The following is a 17,520-nucleotide window of genomic DNA, read 5'->3' as shown; positions in this document are numbered from 1 at the left end:
ACCACCTTCAGAAGTAATTCTAAACACTAAACTTGGCTACTGCTGCATTATATAACATACAATTGTTATGTTTTTGATCGTGGTGTAGTTCTTCTCATTTTTGTTGTAATAAGTTGCATATTCCAAAAAGCTTTGACATTGGGCACCATTTTACAGGATAAAAAGCACAGGCTGTATGTTGTCTCTGCTTTGACAACCACAAATGTTGACTTGAAAGGTGTGTAAATCTTAGTTTCTTGCTTTGATTTACCGGTTTTAAGCAAATAATGCTTGGTAGAGCTCTCATTCTTTTCGATCGATAATATATAGATATTTGTATTAATAATTCAAAACAAAAAGTACATTCAGCCACTGAACTGGCAGAGATGAGTTTCCAAATCCTCCTACCCAAAACACCAGAAACATTTGGTACATCCACCCATTCATGAACTACACCAAAAAACCTTCAGCTCCCACAGCACTATACCCAAACCCATTTACAACTTTAGCATATGCCCATATTGCCAAAATTAGGCTTAACCAAATCAGAGAAACATTCAGAAACACAAAGAGCAACTCATTGAAACAAACACTGAATCTCAGGTTGGGGATGAACATGCCGCTGTGCTTGTCATTTTTACCTGGCCTTCCCTTTTTCACTTTCGCAGCAGTAGAGCTAGTCCCTCCTGGAATGGCCACAAACTTGACTGGGGTAGCCTTCATCTTCCTTGACCGCTCCTGCTCCAGTTGCTCATGTTCCTCCTCTACTTGTTGCACGTACAGCAGCAACCACACCCAACCTTCTCGAGCACCATCTATCTGTGTTTGAATTGGGTAGGATGAGCTCTATATAATCAGAGGTTGAAGTTTGCCCGCATCCCCACCCACAACTCTACATGGCCCTTGGTTAATGTGCAAACCAATACCAGGCTCTGCTTAGTCCACAATAGCATCGTACCCTTGGCCCACTGTGATTCCATGCAGACCTGGATGACCTTTCTTGCCTCCTCCCTTGTACCAAGGCATCAGAGCCCATGCCAAGAAAAGGGACGTTATGTCCAGTTTTAGTTTGAGGCCCAATATCAGTATTCAGGTATTCCTCCGCAAGAATAATGCAGACATAGTCCTAGAATTTTCAAATCCTCAAACCGAAGAGGTTCCACATATGCTTCACCGTAATCACTCCTCGAAATTTGCTCCTATACTGAACCCCACACTCCAAATTTGCAAAGCTACCAAGTTCTATTGCCTCCAAAACAAGCCCTTAAAAGGCCACAAAACTCTCTAGATAGCGACTGCCTACATCCTCGACTGACAAGACAAGACCCAAATGTACTCTCATCCATGATAAGCAAAGGAAAATATAATTTCCATCAACTCCAAGGTGTACCATCTCATCATTAATTGAACCTTCCTCACATGATCATGCCACCTTATCTGATCCTGCAGCCCCACCTCACACCAAAGAGAAGATTTCTCAAATCAAAATCCTGCCATCATTTAAATTCAAAACATCCCAACTAATCTAAATATTGGCAAAATCAAGATTTCTAAAGTCTTCAAAAAAATTTCGAAGGTTTCCTGTTTTGGATCCCCAATGCCAAATTTGGAAAGTCTATCACCCACACCATTTGCTTCACAAAGAAAACATGGGACACTCTTTAGTCTTCGAATGATTACAATAGGATTCTTATTCTCCAGTTGTGCTTATTCAAATACCAAGCATCAACTTCCCTTTTAATTATTCCATTAACAGCAATCTGCGAGTCACCTTCTAGATGTACCTTAGCAACCCCAAAATATTTTGCCATCAGGATTGCATTGATCGCCAGCAGACATTTAACCTCATTGTTTGTTCCCCCGTGCCAATTTCTTAGCCCCAATAGCAAGGACATGTCCCAATTCATATTTAGCTACATAACCCACATTGGACAGACATGGATTTCCTTAGAGGCCTTGTCAAAATTAATTGTGACCCACGTCAATTCAGGAGGCTTCCACCCCGTAATCTCCATTCTACCAACCAGAGGTTTAACCCTCAACTGACTTGGTAGAGCTTTCTTTGATGTCATAGTTTATAGCTCTTTTGATATTCATTGATAGAAAATCTTTACTGTGGCTAATAAATCCTAAACAGTTTTGTCTCAGAGGCTGGGTTTGGGCAAGGGTGGTTTACGCATGGCTCCAGAAGAAGCATTAAATGATGTGCTTCAGGTACAGAATTTTAGTGAACTGTTCATGTTATCTGATCTGCATGTGTGTTCCTACAGCAATTTGAGTTTTGCAATGCAACACGGCATGCTTTTGAGTTTGTATTGGAAATAAGATGTTTTTCATATGGTTTTTGTGATTCATATAACAATTAGCATCAGAAGCTGCTTGTATGCATGTCACTGTTTCAATGTTTTGTGAAAATTGGCAAGAAATGGAATACTTCACATACAGAATACGATGGAGTACTTGCATTGCTGTATGTACTTAAATTTCTAGTTGGCGCAAAATTATACATTTGCTGTATTATTTCACGTCAGTAGACTAACTAGACACCAAGAACGCTTTAAATATTTCGGCTTGTTTGTAAACACTTTTTAGCGTTCATAATATATTTATAATCCTTAAAGAATCCACTTTTGCTAGACGGGGTACTTAATTGACAGATCATTACATTTTCAATCAGGAGGTTTCTGTTCTGTACTCTTTGCATGTCTTATATAATTTGACTGAGTAAATTTTTTTTTTTTGTTCAGTACTTTGTGCTTACGTTAGCTTTCTAATTTTTTTATGGAAGGTACCTCTTGGATGTGTAACCCCTTTTGCCTTGTACAATGAATCTGCACGGTATGTCTCTCTTTACCCATGGTGGATCTTTTCATAATTGCTGTGTGCACATGTGTTATGGCTATTGTAAATCAATATACATCTTATCGTCTTGTACTTTTTATATCTGTTGTTTTATATTTATTTTTCAAATTTAGATTTTTGAATGTGCGTTCATGTTGATTGACTAGCTATGAATACCATTCTTTGAGGTTCTTGTGGGCTATCTTATCTGCATTGTAACATTTTAGCTAGGTTGTAGCCATAAATCTAACTTGATTACTTTGCTTTCGGATAGATTCTATTTATTGTTTCAGCACTGTAAATTGGTATAATAAAAAATTACATACTATTCAAGAGAGAATTATTAATTAAAATATTAAGAAATGCTTCACAAGGTGAAACTGGAGCTGCATTACCACCGCTAGAAGTCATAGACACATCAGTCTTCATTGGAAACGGTCATTGTCAGATATGGAAACTGGTGATAAACAGAAGCTTTAGAGCAGATATTGAAATATCTGTAATACAAATTTAAAATCTTCTTTTTCTGAACTGCAAATCAAATTTGGAAAAATCAAGTAGAACTGAATTAAATAGTACTCAAATAACATTTCTAGGCACTGTTTTAGATTACAAGACACTTTCTTGAGATTGTATGGGTTCCAGATTAATTCCATATAACACTTGGATGCAAACAGTCCATATGCTGGCTTCTGCTCATTTTTATTGAAGGCCTACGAGACTTTACAGGCCTTTGGTAGCTCCCCCATGAGATTGCCCTGAATGAATGACCTAGGATGAAATCAATAGGACCAGCATTAAAGGAAAATGATCATTGAAAATTAGGCCTTACCAGATCCTAGCATGAGTGAGGTTTGCATACACTTTTGATTTTCAAGAGAAGCCTGGTTAGCTCACTTTTGAGCTAACAAGAGGAATCTGGTTGGTTGAGTGTAAAATACTTTGAAGAAGGCACTTGTAGAATATGCCAAAAATTGTTTACCTTTATAGGTGAGGAACAGCACACTCTTTTGATTCTAAAATGCATTTTGGCATTTAGGGAAAAAAGTTGAAGACAATGGCGTTGCCAGAATAGTGAATACATTTTTTGGTGTAAGGTGTTGTCTTCAAATTATGTAACATCAAGGGGGCCAAAGGTTTTTTGACATTTGTCTAAGTGAAGATTAGACTTTACATAAAAGACTAAGAAAAGAGAGCTGTTTCCATGTTTTTGTTTCTGATAGGTTACTACTTTGCTAATAGAAAAATATTCAATCCTGTATAGAAAATTTCTCTTACTGAGTAAACTGCGTAGAGAGAGAGAGAGGTAAGGAGAAACTGAATAACTCAAATCTAGGAAGTAACCTTGGCAGCTCACTGTCTATGATACTAGTGCGAAGGGCTATTGTCCAGAACAGATGCAAATTCGAATTCTTGTATTGGAGAATTCCTATGCACAAGTGTGTAACAGCCTGACTGAAAAGTTAGACACTAATGTTATCTAGAGTACGCAGAATGAAAGAAACTAAATATAAAGGAAATGAATGAAATAATCAATTAAAAGATTAAATATAACAAATCCTCTGTGCATTTGGTGCTCCTCAAACATCTGCATTCTAAAAAGAGGAAAAAAGGGGTGGCTGCATGGGAGCTTGCCTTCAGATCAAGCATGTATTTCACCATTTGAACCTTCACAAAGCCTATGGAGTGAGGAGAAATGCAAACTATGTGCCCTTAAATTCTAATTCTAATGCCTTCAAGAATTTAAAAACAACAATTTTGAAATGAAGCTATTACTTTTCGAATACTCGATCTACAATATTGAACACCCTAGTGTGTGTGTGTGTGTTTGTGTGAGTATATAAGTGGAGGTGATCCCTCTACATGCCAACATGGAAGCTAAAACGCAAGAGCTTATGATAATAAATGAAAAAATGGAAACGAGAGTAGAGCTTCAAAGAATATTGCCTGCAACATTTAAATGGAGATGATAACTGCTGAAATTGTAATCACATGCCCTCAATAATGAAGAAGGCTAGAAGAATAATGTTGGAAGTATAAAGCTGCCACTTGAAAAGCTCAAGGTACCAGGATGCTTTACAAAGATATAAAAGTAAGAGATATATTGCTTGAAAGATTTAAAAACGAGATCCATCAGGAAGAGGAATGGACATGCTTAAACAAACTAGCTGTTACATTGCATATTTTGGCACGCAAAGTTGCACATTTAGATGGAAACAGCTGTGTTATATGGCTGCAATATCAGAAGATACAATTGTGTCATGCTATAATGACAGAAGGTCCAAAAAGGGCTCATAATGACAACAGGGCACTAAATTGATATAAAAAGCATACTCATTTGCATAGAAAGACTGAGAGACACAAAAACACAAAGTCCATATTGGCAATCAGAGTGGGACAAGGGCTAGGATAAGGCTAAGAGAATCTAGAAACATTGTATGGGAAATAGATGCTAAAACACAGTGTAAAAAGTGCAGAATATCATCTTTCAATGAGATTTGGTTCATAACAGTCATTACCGAGATGATAAAAAACAGCTTAAAATCATTAAGGGTCAGTTAAAATGAAAACTAAATCCCTGAATTCAGTTTATAATTCATCTTTAATGGTAAACTTTTAGAAACATTATACACGAGCCAAAATAAGATTTCATTAGGCACATATAAATACCTTCTAACCAGACAGTCTAAAATTTAATAGTCCTTAATATTAATTTAATTGGAAATAGAGTAATACAGAGTGAACTGGAGGAACTCGATCTTTAGTAATGGCTGCTTTCTTATGCATTTACTTGGTTTCTAAATTTTCTGCCTGATGATGCATGCTAGATTATCTTTTTCTTCTTAGCTTCTGATTTCATCTTGGTATTTGTTGTTTGTAGATCTGTTGCATTACTTCTGGACAAGGGTTTCAAGGCACAAAAGCGTGTTTTCTTCCATCCATTATCAAATGATATGACTATTTGTAAGTTTTAACTTGTGAAATCTTAATGCAAGTAGCATTCTGTTGTTTTGGTTGCTTTTTAACAAAGTAACTGAAGTCTTTAAGACCAAAATAATTCTTAGAGGCATGTGTTATATCTAATGATGAGATTATTAAGCTAGCAGAAAGAAAAAACATATCTTTCTTTCAATTTAATGTTTGGGATCTATTCATCTAACATCATACCCACTACAAATGCAAATATAACCTCCACTCCTTGTAACCTATTGGATCATTACATATTTCTAAAGGGAAGAGTTTGGGTCTATTTTGAAGTGGGTGTTAGAATCTGAAAAGATTAATAATGCAAATGTTAGAATCTGAAAAGATTAATAACCCAGAAAACTAGTGCAAAGAGTAAATATCTAAACTGTGAATGCAACTGATACAAAATCAAAATAGCATCATAGAGTTAGTCTCCAAGAGAGTAATGCAAATGCTGGAAGCAAAATAGCATTAAGAGGATGCAAAAACAAGCCAAGTAGCATGCTTATATAGGCTAGGAAGAGGGAGGAGGTGACAACACCAACCAATGAGGAGCAACCATCTATCGGACTAAAGATAGCAAAGTATCTTCCCAAGATAGCTAATGGATGCTCACATGTAGGAAGGTGACACCTCACAACCATTCACCTAATAAGACATGCTTTATTAACCTAAGTGAGATTATTAAAAATGTAGGAAAAACCTAGCAAAATAGGAAAAATAAAAAACTACACTAACACCCCCCCATAAGCGAAGCTTAGGTGGATGTAGAAATGGGTCCCGGCAAGTGAAGCCTGATGAGGTACCTATGTTTATAAAATTCCCCCAAAAGAGAGAGAAAAGAGACTCCCCAAAGAAAATTAGGACTCCAAGTGAGAGGAAGAGGCCCCCCCAAAAGATGAAGCATCCCACACCCCTAGCAAAGCTTGCAAATTTTGTCCGGTAGATCCACTTACATCGAACAAGTTTTCTTCCTTTAGAAAAACGGACAACATCCCAAGTGTGGTTCCTCATCAAGGAACTATACTCTTCCTGCATAGCTATATCCCACTCAGAAATACCAGAAGCCTCATGAAAGGATTGTGGATTTGAGGCAGTAGCAATGAAGATATGTAGAGCATCCTTGAATTGTGAATGAGTCTGCTTGGTGTCTGATGGATCCCCAACCCAATCACCTGCAAACTGCAAGGTCTGTCTAGCCCAAAGTGGACCAGAAGATGGAGAATCTAGAGGAGAATCATCAACCTGTAAATGATGACTAGGAGAGGAAGGAGGTGAGTCCTTTGAATCACTCTCTGCATCAAAAGTGGAGGTAGAAGACTGCTCAAGTGAATCTGACCCATCAGAAGATGTATCATGTATTCCAAGTGACTCCAATGTCAAAGTAGAAGGCAACCCTGTGACCATGCTCTGCTGGTTAAGCTGATGCAAGTAGTGGAAGTTAAGATGGCCAAACCGCTCATGCCATAAGCTTCTCACATCATTAAAGTGAGTGAGTGAAACAGTCAAAGGAGGATCAAGAACAAAGTGAGAAAACATATAGAGCCGTGACTGATGATCTGCTCTCCCAACTGCAATTGTAGAATCATTGTGCAACTCACATATGTCCGCTGAACTAGGAGTGAACTCAACCCGCTTGCCTAAACCTGTGTGAGTGATCTGGTGTACCGATTGGAGATTAGTTGACAATGAAGGTACATAAGGAACATCATGGAATGTACCATCCCCCACATCAACAGACCCTCTCCCACACACCTCAAAAAGAGTGTTATCACCCATCAAAATAGAAGGCATAGTAAACGGCTCCAAGGATGGAAGTTCTTCCTTAGATGAAGCCATTTGGTGTGAAGCACCCGAATCAAGAACCCAAGTGGATGGTGAGGAAGCAACTGCAAAAAGGGCCTTGCCCTTTCCTTTCCCCTTGCTGTTTTCTTTTTCCTTGTTAGACCCTTCATTAGAACTTTGTTTGATAGACTCAGGAACACTGATATTATTCTTCTCAAGAATGTATGTCAAGTCATCAAGTTGTTTCTGCAAACATTTATGTTCATCATGACCAGGTCTTTTACAATAGGCACATTTGACCTTTTCTTTCTTAGACTTATCGCCCTTGGAAGATGGTGTATCAATAGTTGCTTTTGAAGAAACCGGCATCTGATCCTTCTTCTCCTCGCTATTCTTTTGTTTCTTGTCCTTACTATTGTTGTTAGTACTTTGTCCTTGTTGTTCTTTTGTGCCTTGGTTGGCAGCCAAGGCATGTGACTTAGAGGACTTAAGAATGCCCATCTGGATTAGCTTGTCCTGTTCTCGAGTGAGATTGACAGCAAAATCATCTAAAGATGGCATGGTGAATTGAGTACCAAGTGCACCCTTAGTAGCATAGAAGGTAGAGACAAACACAGAATATTCTGAACTTAGCTTAGAGAGAATACTAAGAATCAGTTGTTCATCTTTCTTTTCAATTCCACATTGTTTTAACTGCAGCCTTAGTGATTTCAATTTGGTGAAGAAATCTTGGATTGTGTTGAAATTGCCTAGACTCAAACTAATTAATTCATTTTCCAACATATGACCCCTTATTGAATCTTGTGTGCCAAATAGTGTTTCTAGCTTTGTCCATACTTCATTTGGTGTATCCAAAGACTCAATGTGAAATAGCAAGTCAGGAGAAATAGACAAACACAATGTTCCAAATGCCTCATCACATTTGTTAAACCACTTAGGCTTATCTTCATCTTTAGCAGGTTCAGTTTCAAGTCCCATAGTTATCCTATTTAATCCAGCTTTTCTAAGTGAATTGTCATGCGTGATTTCCACTCAAAATAATTGTATGGAGTTAGGATGGGCATATTTGTTTGATTCATGATGAAGAAATGCAGAGAAGAAATGCTAGAAAGAAGAGAACCCAGCCACGACAATGCCCCCCCCCTTTTTATTCAATCAAAGAACCTCCCTCCAAAGAAATATGATTTGGCACTTTATTTTAGTGCATTTACAACTACCACTAGAAAGAGATACTTAGTGGTCTTGATTTCAATGCATTACAAACCCTCATGAAGAGCATATGCTAAAAGTGAAACTTGGGCACAATAATCAAAGAAACAAATAGCACCACTGCGATCTACTCGAAAAATCATGCACTTTCAAAAAAAGAATCGCCTCGATACGAAGTCGTATGAGAAAGTTATGATCCTCCGAAGTTTCCAAAATGAGAACTGTGCACAGTCACGGCTGAGAATCTGCAATTTCTGGAAAATTCATGCATGAAAATCAAAAAATAACTTCACTAGTGGATAGAGCACAAAAAAATAGCCAAGTTCATAACAAGAATCATCAAAATCGGAGTCCGTATGATCAAGAATGAGACATTTGAAAACTGCATTCAAATCTGCGGTTGCCAACGGAGAGGGGTATGGCTGTAGCTTTGCATGCTCGATTCTGAAAAATATACAGTTTGTATGCAAAATCTAAAAGATACCCAGATGGTTTTTCGGGGCTGTGAACAAAATCCAGAAAGCGTTTTTCTTGCTGATGAACAGAAGATGTTGCTATAGTGTAAATCAGACGCCTTTAACAGTAAAAAACAGCTCCAAAAATCAGAAAACGACCCCAGCAACCAAAATATGACATGCAAATGCTGGATCAGCTTCTTAAGTCCATCAATGGCATGCTGGAACTTGCAAAACTGATTGAAAATTCCAAATATGCAAGTTGGTTGTCAGATTTGAGATTGAAACCCCAGAGAAAAACTGTTTTTGTCAAAACTTTTCTGATTCTCAGGATCATCCAAAGATGCAAGAGAAGAGCATACTTCGTTTTTCAAAAAACTACAATAAAGTTTATTTTCCCCTCTTGAATCTCTCAAATAAGGAAACTAAAATCTACTCTTGCACATAGAAAAACTCTGATACCATGTTAGAATCTGAAAAGATTAATAACCCAGAAAACTAGTGCAAAGAGTAAATATCTAAACTATGAATGCAAATGATACAAAATCAAAATAGCATCATAGAGTTAGTCTCCAAGAGAGTAATGCAAATGCTGGAAGCAAAATAGCATTAAGAGGATGCAAAAACAAGAGATACAAATACAAGCCAGGTAGCATGCTTATATAGGCTAGGAAGAGGGAGGAGGTGGCAACACCAACTAATAAGGAGCAACCATCTATCAGACTAAAGATAGCAAAGTATCTTCCCAAGATAGCTAATTGATGCTCAAACGTAGGAAGGTGACACCTCACAACCATTCACCTAATAAGACATGCTTTATTAACCTAAGCGAGATTATTAAAAGTGTAGGAAAAACCTAGCAAAATAGAAAAAATAAAAAACTACACTAACAGTGGGCCGGCTAGTGGAAGTAGAACTAGATGCTATTGTAAGTGGAGAAGAAAATCAAGTCTTTCTTTCTATTCATCTAACATTAAACCCACTACAAATGCAAATATAACCCCCATTCCTTGGAACCTATTGGATCATTACAACATGTTTCTAAAGGGAAGAGTTTGGGTCTATTTTGAAGTGGGCCCGCCAATGGAAGTAGAACTAGATGCTATTGTAATACCTATGATAACAAGTTCCATAAACAACACATATGAAGAGCTGAAAGAACATTTTTACAAAACAAAAATATATGTACACAACTTAATTCATTAAAAAAGAGCACGTGTTATAGATTCATAGAAGAATGATAAGAAAACAAAAATTTCAAAACAAAACAAGAGAATTAATTTTAAAAAAGAAGTACAAAATGAACAGAGAAATTTGGAAAAAGATAAAAAAAAATTTGCAAAAACAGTTCAACTCTTTGTAATATAATGTTAGGTAGTTTGCTTCTTTAGTCCTTACTTTCTCAAGGACTTACTCAGGCTTTCTCTAAGCCTATTAGGGTTTCCTTTAGTGCCCTAATCCATAGAGGATCTCTATCCTATCCTCTAACTACTCACTACCTAATTACACCAATGGTTTTAGCTTCTTCCTTCGCCAAATGCCTTTGCAAGCTGACTTGTCAACTTCATTTCTTAGTCTTTCTTGATCGTTCCCTCAACAAAACTTGTTATGAGACCTTTTGGCATATAGTGACAACACTCACCCCTCCTCCTTCTACAACTCTTGGTTTGAAGTATCCTTCTACATTCAAACCCCAAAACCTTCCTGCCAATACTGTGATCACCTAACCAAGTATCAATGACTTGCCTAGGGCATCAGATTTGAATTGCTTAACCAACTCTCTACGGCCCCAAAAACTATGTACATTGGCTACACTCCCATTTCCCTTAAAACCATGAAGAACTCACATTAGGAACTCATGGGGGAGCCATTCTTGCAAAGATGGTCAAAACTGGACCAGCACACAGAATATTTACAAATGAATTTCAAAACCTACTTAAATAAACACCTACAAACTTGCAATCTGAATGGAGAAGTACTGTAATAACACGACCAATAAGGACCCAACACAAAAATGAGTATTTCAATCCATTAGTTTGTACATGCAATCAAGAAACTCTAAAATTTTTAAAAACCAGACTGTAATTCGTGGATCCACTTGCACAAAATTACTGATTATAACTCCCAACCCTTACGAAGGTGTATAAATGCCTACCATCCAAAGACTTATGGTCAAACAGAGGTTACAAATAGGAGTCTTGGCAACCTCCTAAGGTGTCTTACTAAGGAGTATGGGCAGACTTGGGATCAGCTCATTGGACAAACTGAATATGCTTATAATGATACAGTAAATAGGTCCACAGGTAAGAGTCCCTTTGAGATAGTCTATGGTTTACATCCTAGAGGAGTGTTGGATTTGAGGAACTTGAAAGATGGAAGTCCAAGCAGTAGTTATGCTGAAGATTGTGCACAATCAATGAGAGAGATCCATGAAAATGTCAGGAAGACATTGGCTGAAAATGCTGACAGGGTTAACCACAAAGTGGATGCCTCAAGAAGGGATTTACAGTTTCAGATTGGGGATCTTGATGGTCCACCTAAACAAAGATTGCAAAAAGGGACACCACACAAGCTCAAAATGAGAAGGCTAGGACCCTGCAGGATACTTGCCAAGTATGGAGAAAATATATATAAGATTGAACTGCCTGCAGAACTAGGAATATCACCAATTTTTAATGTTGCAGATTTGGTTGCTTATAAAGGATTTGGTTGGACTAAGCTGAAACATCTTGTAGGATCTCCTGGACATTCTGATCAGTAGGTTTGGTTGACTAGGGTTGGAGTAAACCCTAAGGTGCTCATGCAACACTTTTTTAGAGATCTTCCTCTTGGATCTTCTTGGCAACAAATGAACTATTGTGAATGCATAGGAGTAGCAAACTAATCAATTTTGGATGTTCTCTCATCAATCTTCAACCCTGTTCATGCAATGACAAGCAAGAATTAATATTCAGCAAGGATGCATAATATTTTTATTTTGCATTTACAATATGAGAAATGAGATTGTTTTTGTCTAAAAGACGTAGAAGTATCCACATTTTAGGGTTTGGGGGTATTTTTGGCGTTTTTAGTCAAACTTAGAAGTAGAAAAAATTAATAACCATACAAAGTCTTTGCCTGGCATTACGCTGCCAAACTTGTAGTGGGTACACCTGGTTCATCTTGGATGACTTTGCAGGTCTCAGGCAGGACTGTGGACAGTCCTGAGGGTGGACTAGATCTAAACCGGTGGGTCAATACCAGCGAACCAGAAATATATGTATATAGTATTATACTTTTTCATCCTTTTCGATTTTCTTGTGTGACGTCTATTAATGTTCTTGGGCTCCACTGTCATATTGTGAATAGTTTCAAATACTTAATCAAGTTAATGGTCGTGCTTCTTTTGCTCTTTTTATTGTCTGGCTTAAGTTGTCCATCTATCTTTAGGGAAGGGGCTATACTCTATTGTTTTTGGAGGAAAATAAGGGACTTCATTAATTTAGCATTTGTTATTTGATCAAACTTGTTTTGAGCTTTTGCCAATTTTAACTGCCAAAATTTGTCAAGGTATGATTATTTATTTGTGGTGCTGGTTAGAGCTAAGACTCTTAATTAGATTCACTACTATCAATTGTCCAGGGTCTGGCTCTTTTGATTTCCAACAATTCTGCTCATTTCTAAAGAGAATAGGAGGGTGGATGAGCTGTAAAAGTCTAAAAGATGCAATCAAATAGCTGAAATTCAAAATGATGGGGCACATTAGACTCAATATAGATTTACATTTGCAAATCTGGCTGTAAAATGCAAGGGATCACAAAATATGATTCCTGGTTTATTGTAGATATTGAACCTAAAAAGAAAAAGAAATGCATATACTATTATTTTCCCTCAATATATACTTGTCGGGGATAAACCATTATCATGTCATGATATAAATGTTTAATATCTTCATTTTCTAAGATGCCTAAAGAATAATTAATCTCATCAATGAACATGCAAGCTCAAACTGAAGGTGAGTTGGAGGCATATTTGGACCTAGTATTCTTTGTGAGTGGTTATATACTTGTTTGACTTGACCCGCATGAAATTGACATGGAAACTAATATATTGTATTACTTATTATTCATGTATTTTAGGTTATTAAAGTTGGCACTTTTGAACTTTATCTAATAACCATGGATGTGCATGCTGGCTGCGTGATCACTTCCACTAACACAGGTTATATCTTTTGAAGTAGTCTTCAGTTTTCTGAAACCATTTATAGAGAGTTCAGCTACGTCTGTACTCTCTTTTAAAATTGACTTTACAAGAAGTCTCAAGTGCCTTGAAATTCACCACTTCAATTCATGATGTATTGATCTTCAGTCTCATTACTAAGGGATATAATTCTGACACCCATTGTGCTTGGCCAAAGCATTAAGAATATAGATTTTTTCCTCAATGTTTAAGCAGTATCTGCTCCACTAAAGTAGAGAAAGGTTCCAATTTATCCATTTTCTGGAATAAAAAATTACATAGACCACCCCAGCTGCTTAAATTTAAGCAGAAATTGCACTTAAGCTGTTGTATGGGGACATGGTTTGAGCTAGATCAAACATTGTGATGAAATGCCCCAGATTCTTGGTGAATATATAGTCAACATTTTTCTTCACCAATGATTGCCTACCAGGTTGAACTCTAATAGGGAAAATCATATAATACCAATACAAAGGACAAGCATTTAGATATACAGGTTTAGCGTGGCTCCCATTTTGCCTTTCTAATTGGTTGAACCTGACTCCCTTTCAGACTTTGAACTCAGTATTTTTTGAGCTTTGCTCCTGATGCTGGTTTTAAACTAAGTTACTGATTCTGGTTCTGATGCTGATGCGGGTGCAGGGTGCTGATGCGTGGATTTTTTTTTGGGGGGATTTTGGATGCATTTGGGTGCGTCCATACATACATACATGTATGTATATGTAAAGTATGTAAATGTAAAGTTGTCAACTATAATTTATATATGTAAAGAAATACAAGAAATATACAAAAATAAACCATTCATTGAATCATTATCATAATCAAATTGAAATAACAGTAATGTCTAATTAATAAATTACTCAAGTTCAAGATTCCAATACAATTCGAATTATAAAATCAAAACATAGTTTATAGTTCAATGTTGATCAATCAAGAGTCAAGGCTCAAGATTCACAAATCACATCTAGTCATTCAGAATCATAAGGATTCTCAAAAAAATCCACATTCTTATCATCTTCTCCTGTTGCAACACTTGCATGTTCATTTGAACTATGCACGGTTCCAATTGTGCAGATGCACGTGCTATGATGTTATCAACATCATCATCCATCTATCACAGTAAGATCCTAAAGTGTTGCATTCAAGTTTGCACATCTAGGGGCTATATTCCAAAGCTTGGATGACCCTTCCTTGTATCCATCCTCCTTACATGATAAAAGACGCAAGTTGGTACGTATATAAACCAAGTCCTCAGCTTTCTTTGAGCCCATTTGGTTGCGCTTCATTGAATGGATATAAGAGTATGTACTTTAATTCCATTCAGCAAAAGAAGAACTTGCAACCTGAATAGTGTTCATAAAAATTTAAAATTAAACATACAAATGAAAAACAAATTAGAGAATGTTAAACACTAAAGTGTAGAATACAATTGCTAAATAAATAAATAAATGAAAACTTACCTGTGAGAGGATCTTGATTGCAAGAGGTTGTAGATGCTTGAATGGTTGATCATACATGTACCACCATGTGATAGCTCCCATGTCATTTTGGTCCTTTATTGCATATGGAGTAAGTTTTGATCCTAAAGTAAATAAGTCAAATTCTTGCCTCACCTTTTTGTGCATTTCATCATTTGGGAAGAGTCTTGCAAATGCAGTATAGCACCTAGTAGCAACTTCTTCATCCACATATGGTGCAATTCTATCCAGCATAGCAAGTATTTCTTGGCTATAGTACCTTGGAGATAAGGCATATGCCAGGAGCTGCAATGGGGTAGTCATCCTCTCCCACGATGATGAATGATATCCTCCACCTTTTTTCACAAGGCTTCACATTCTATGGGGTTAGTCTCGTGTGCTTGTATGGAAAGTTTTACCTTTTTTGCCATGTTGTCCGTGCCATCGTAAACATCCCCCAAGCAAGGTGCATCTATATTGGCAAAGCGTAGCATAGTCATGATAGGCTTGGTGAAGTCCAATACAAATTGCACACGAGCCCACCAATGCTCATCCAAGATCATACCCTGACCTTCAAGGCTCTCTCTAAATTTGAAGCCTCCCATATAGCCGATTGGCTACAAATAACCATTTGGCCCAATGCTAATTGCACCTTGAGGACTCGTTTTAGAGCAACAGTATGAGATGCAAATCTACTCTCAGCAACAACCTATAAGCAAGTTGACAATATGACATCAAATATAAAACGAAGTTATAAACAAGAAATTTGATAATTGAACATGAATATGAAACTTATTCAAAATAAATAAATAAATGAAACTAAGTAATTACAATTTTAAATCTACCTTCAACAACTCCAACTTGGAAAATGATCTGAATATAGATTGTGACACATGGTGGTTTGTCACAAACTTTAATATCTCCTCTCCCTCTTGGTATATTTGCTTCACCCAATCTATTTGGGTGCCAATTTGTTGCATGACCAGGTTGAGAGAGTGTACGGTGCATGGTTGTCCAAAAAATATGGTCGTATGGAGACTCAACCAAAGCACCTACACCCCTACAATTTGTGGCATTATTTATGACCACCTGGACCATATTCTCATACCCTTCATCTCTATTGCTTCAATGAGAATTCTAGAAATGAATTGTGAATCGTTAACTTGTCCTTCACAATCAATAGCGCTCAAAAACATTGTCCCTTTGGGGGACATTGCAATCACATTTATCAATGGTCGGTTTTGTGTCTTTCCATCCATTAGACACAATAGTTATGTTGGAAGTTTTCCAGAGTGTCCTAATTGGTTGAAGAGCTTTGTTTATAGAAATCTTTTCTTTTTGCAAAAGAGTAGTACGCATCTTTTCAAACCCAGGGCTAATGTAATCAGTTGGTGCTCTAAGAATGGCTGTAACCTTTTTCTTCCAATATGGCGATCTTACCAAATTGGAAGGAAGACCATTGGCATAGAGGCAATGTGCAATTGCTTCATCAACAATCTCTCTTGGCTTCATTTTCAATGCTTGTTCCAACGGACCTCTTTTGTGAGTAATAACTTCTACTTCATCATCCTCCTCTCTCACTTCCAAGAATGGATGTTTGGAGGATGCAACATGATCGGTGGGCACATTCACTTTGCTCTTTGTAGATGAATGTTTGTACAAACTTGTTTTTGATTTGCTCACTAAACGATCAACAACTTTTTATTCTTTTATGGATCCGACTATCTGTGCATTGCTCAACCTTTTTCCATCTTTACTTCCCTTGCACAATGCTATTCCTTTATCGGTAGGGCCCATAAAATGACTTGACTCAAGAATATCAGTTGTTGAATGGTTTACCATGACATACATTGCATTTCCAAATGTATGACCCACCTCCGGAAACTTGTGATGATCTTGTGGTGTGTCTCCATAATGGAGATGCCACATCAATATTGAAGTTATCACTTCGTTCTTGCCCTGCTACTGAACTTTGACTATCAATAGTGGCGATTCTTGCACAATAGAAACTATGAATCTAATAAGAAAATAGGAAAAAAATAGCTTAAAAATGTTTAAAAAAACTATGAACATGAAACATACCAGTGCAAATATACAATACAAAATGCTAAAAATAGATGGCTACACTTATTCCTTCATTTCTTTAAATTTTTTTTGAAAAATCTTGAAAAAATTTACTAAAAAAGCTCATGAAATGGATCAAATGCTTACCCTAGGATGCTTAATCGTCCTTTGTGGAAGCTCAATAGACACCCTAAAAATGATCCTCGTCAAAACTAATGACTTTGCTTTAAGAATGGCACAATGGAGACCAAATGAGAAGAGAGCCTAGTTGCAAACAAAATGGGAAGAATGGGCAATGAATGGCCTCTTTTAGGACCGTTTTAGGGTTGTGAGGCAAATAGGAGAAAAAAATAATAATAAAAAATCATATTAAGCACATGATTTATTAAGTCACTTAAGAGTGTTAAATATTAGAGTTATATGAAATTCTGGAAGTCTATTATTTATAATTATTATAATATGCACTCACAAATTTCTGGAGAAATTTGTTATTTGTATTATGCAAGTGTGTTACACTTCTACGCTTCTCTTACTCTCTGGGTCCC

At 36.9% G+C, this 17,520-nt stretch overlaps 1 protein-coding gene across 2 annotated transcripts in view; it reads left to right on the top strand.

Annotated features, from left to right (window-relative positions):
- Positions 1–17,520, top strand: part of LOC149542332 (YbaK/aminoacyl-tRNA synthetase-associated domain-containing protein) — a 95,569-nt gene that overhangs the window by 26,082 nt on the left and 51,967 nt on the right. For both annotated transcript variants that reach the window (XM_089797302.1, XM_089797303.1), the window contains exons 4-7: positions 157–217; positions 2,117–2,193; positions 2,768–2,817; positions 5,702–5,784. In XM_089797302.1, coding sequence (XP_089653428.1) covers positions 157–217; positions 2,117–2,193; positions 2,768–2,817; positions 5,702–5,784 — 271 coding nt within the window. The remainder of the gene's footprint in view (positions 1–156; positions 218–2,116; positions 2,194–2,767; positions 2,818–5,701; positions 5,785–17,520) is intronic.

The sequence above is a fragment of the Cupressus sempervirens genome, chromosome 8 (genome assembly GCF_028749045.1).
Source record: "Cupressus sempervirens isolate cs-2001-9-10 chromosome 8, ASM2874904v1, whole genome shotgun sequence".
Lineage (NCBI taxonomy): Eukaryota > Viridiplantae > Streptophyta > Pinopsida > Cupressales > Cupressaceae > Cupressus > Cupressus sempervirens.
Note: the sequence above shows the minus strand (reverse complement) of the source record. Positions and strands in the feature narration are given on the sequence as shown.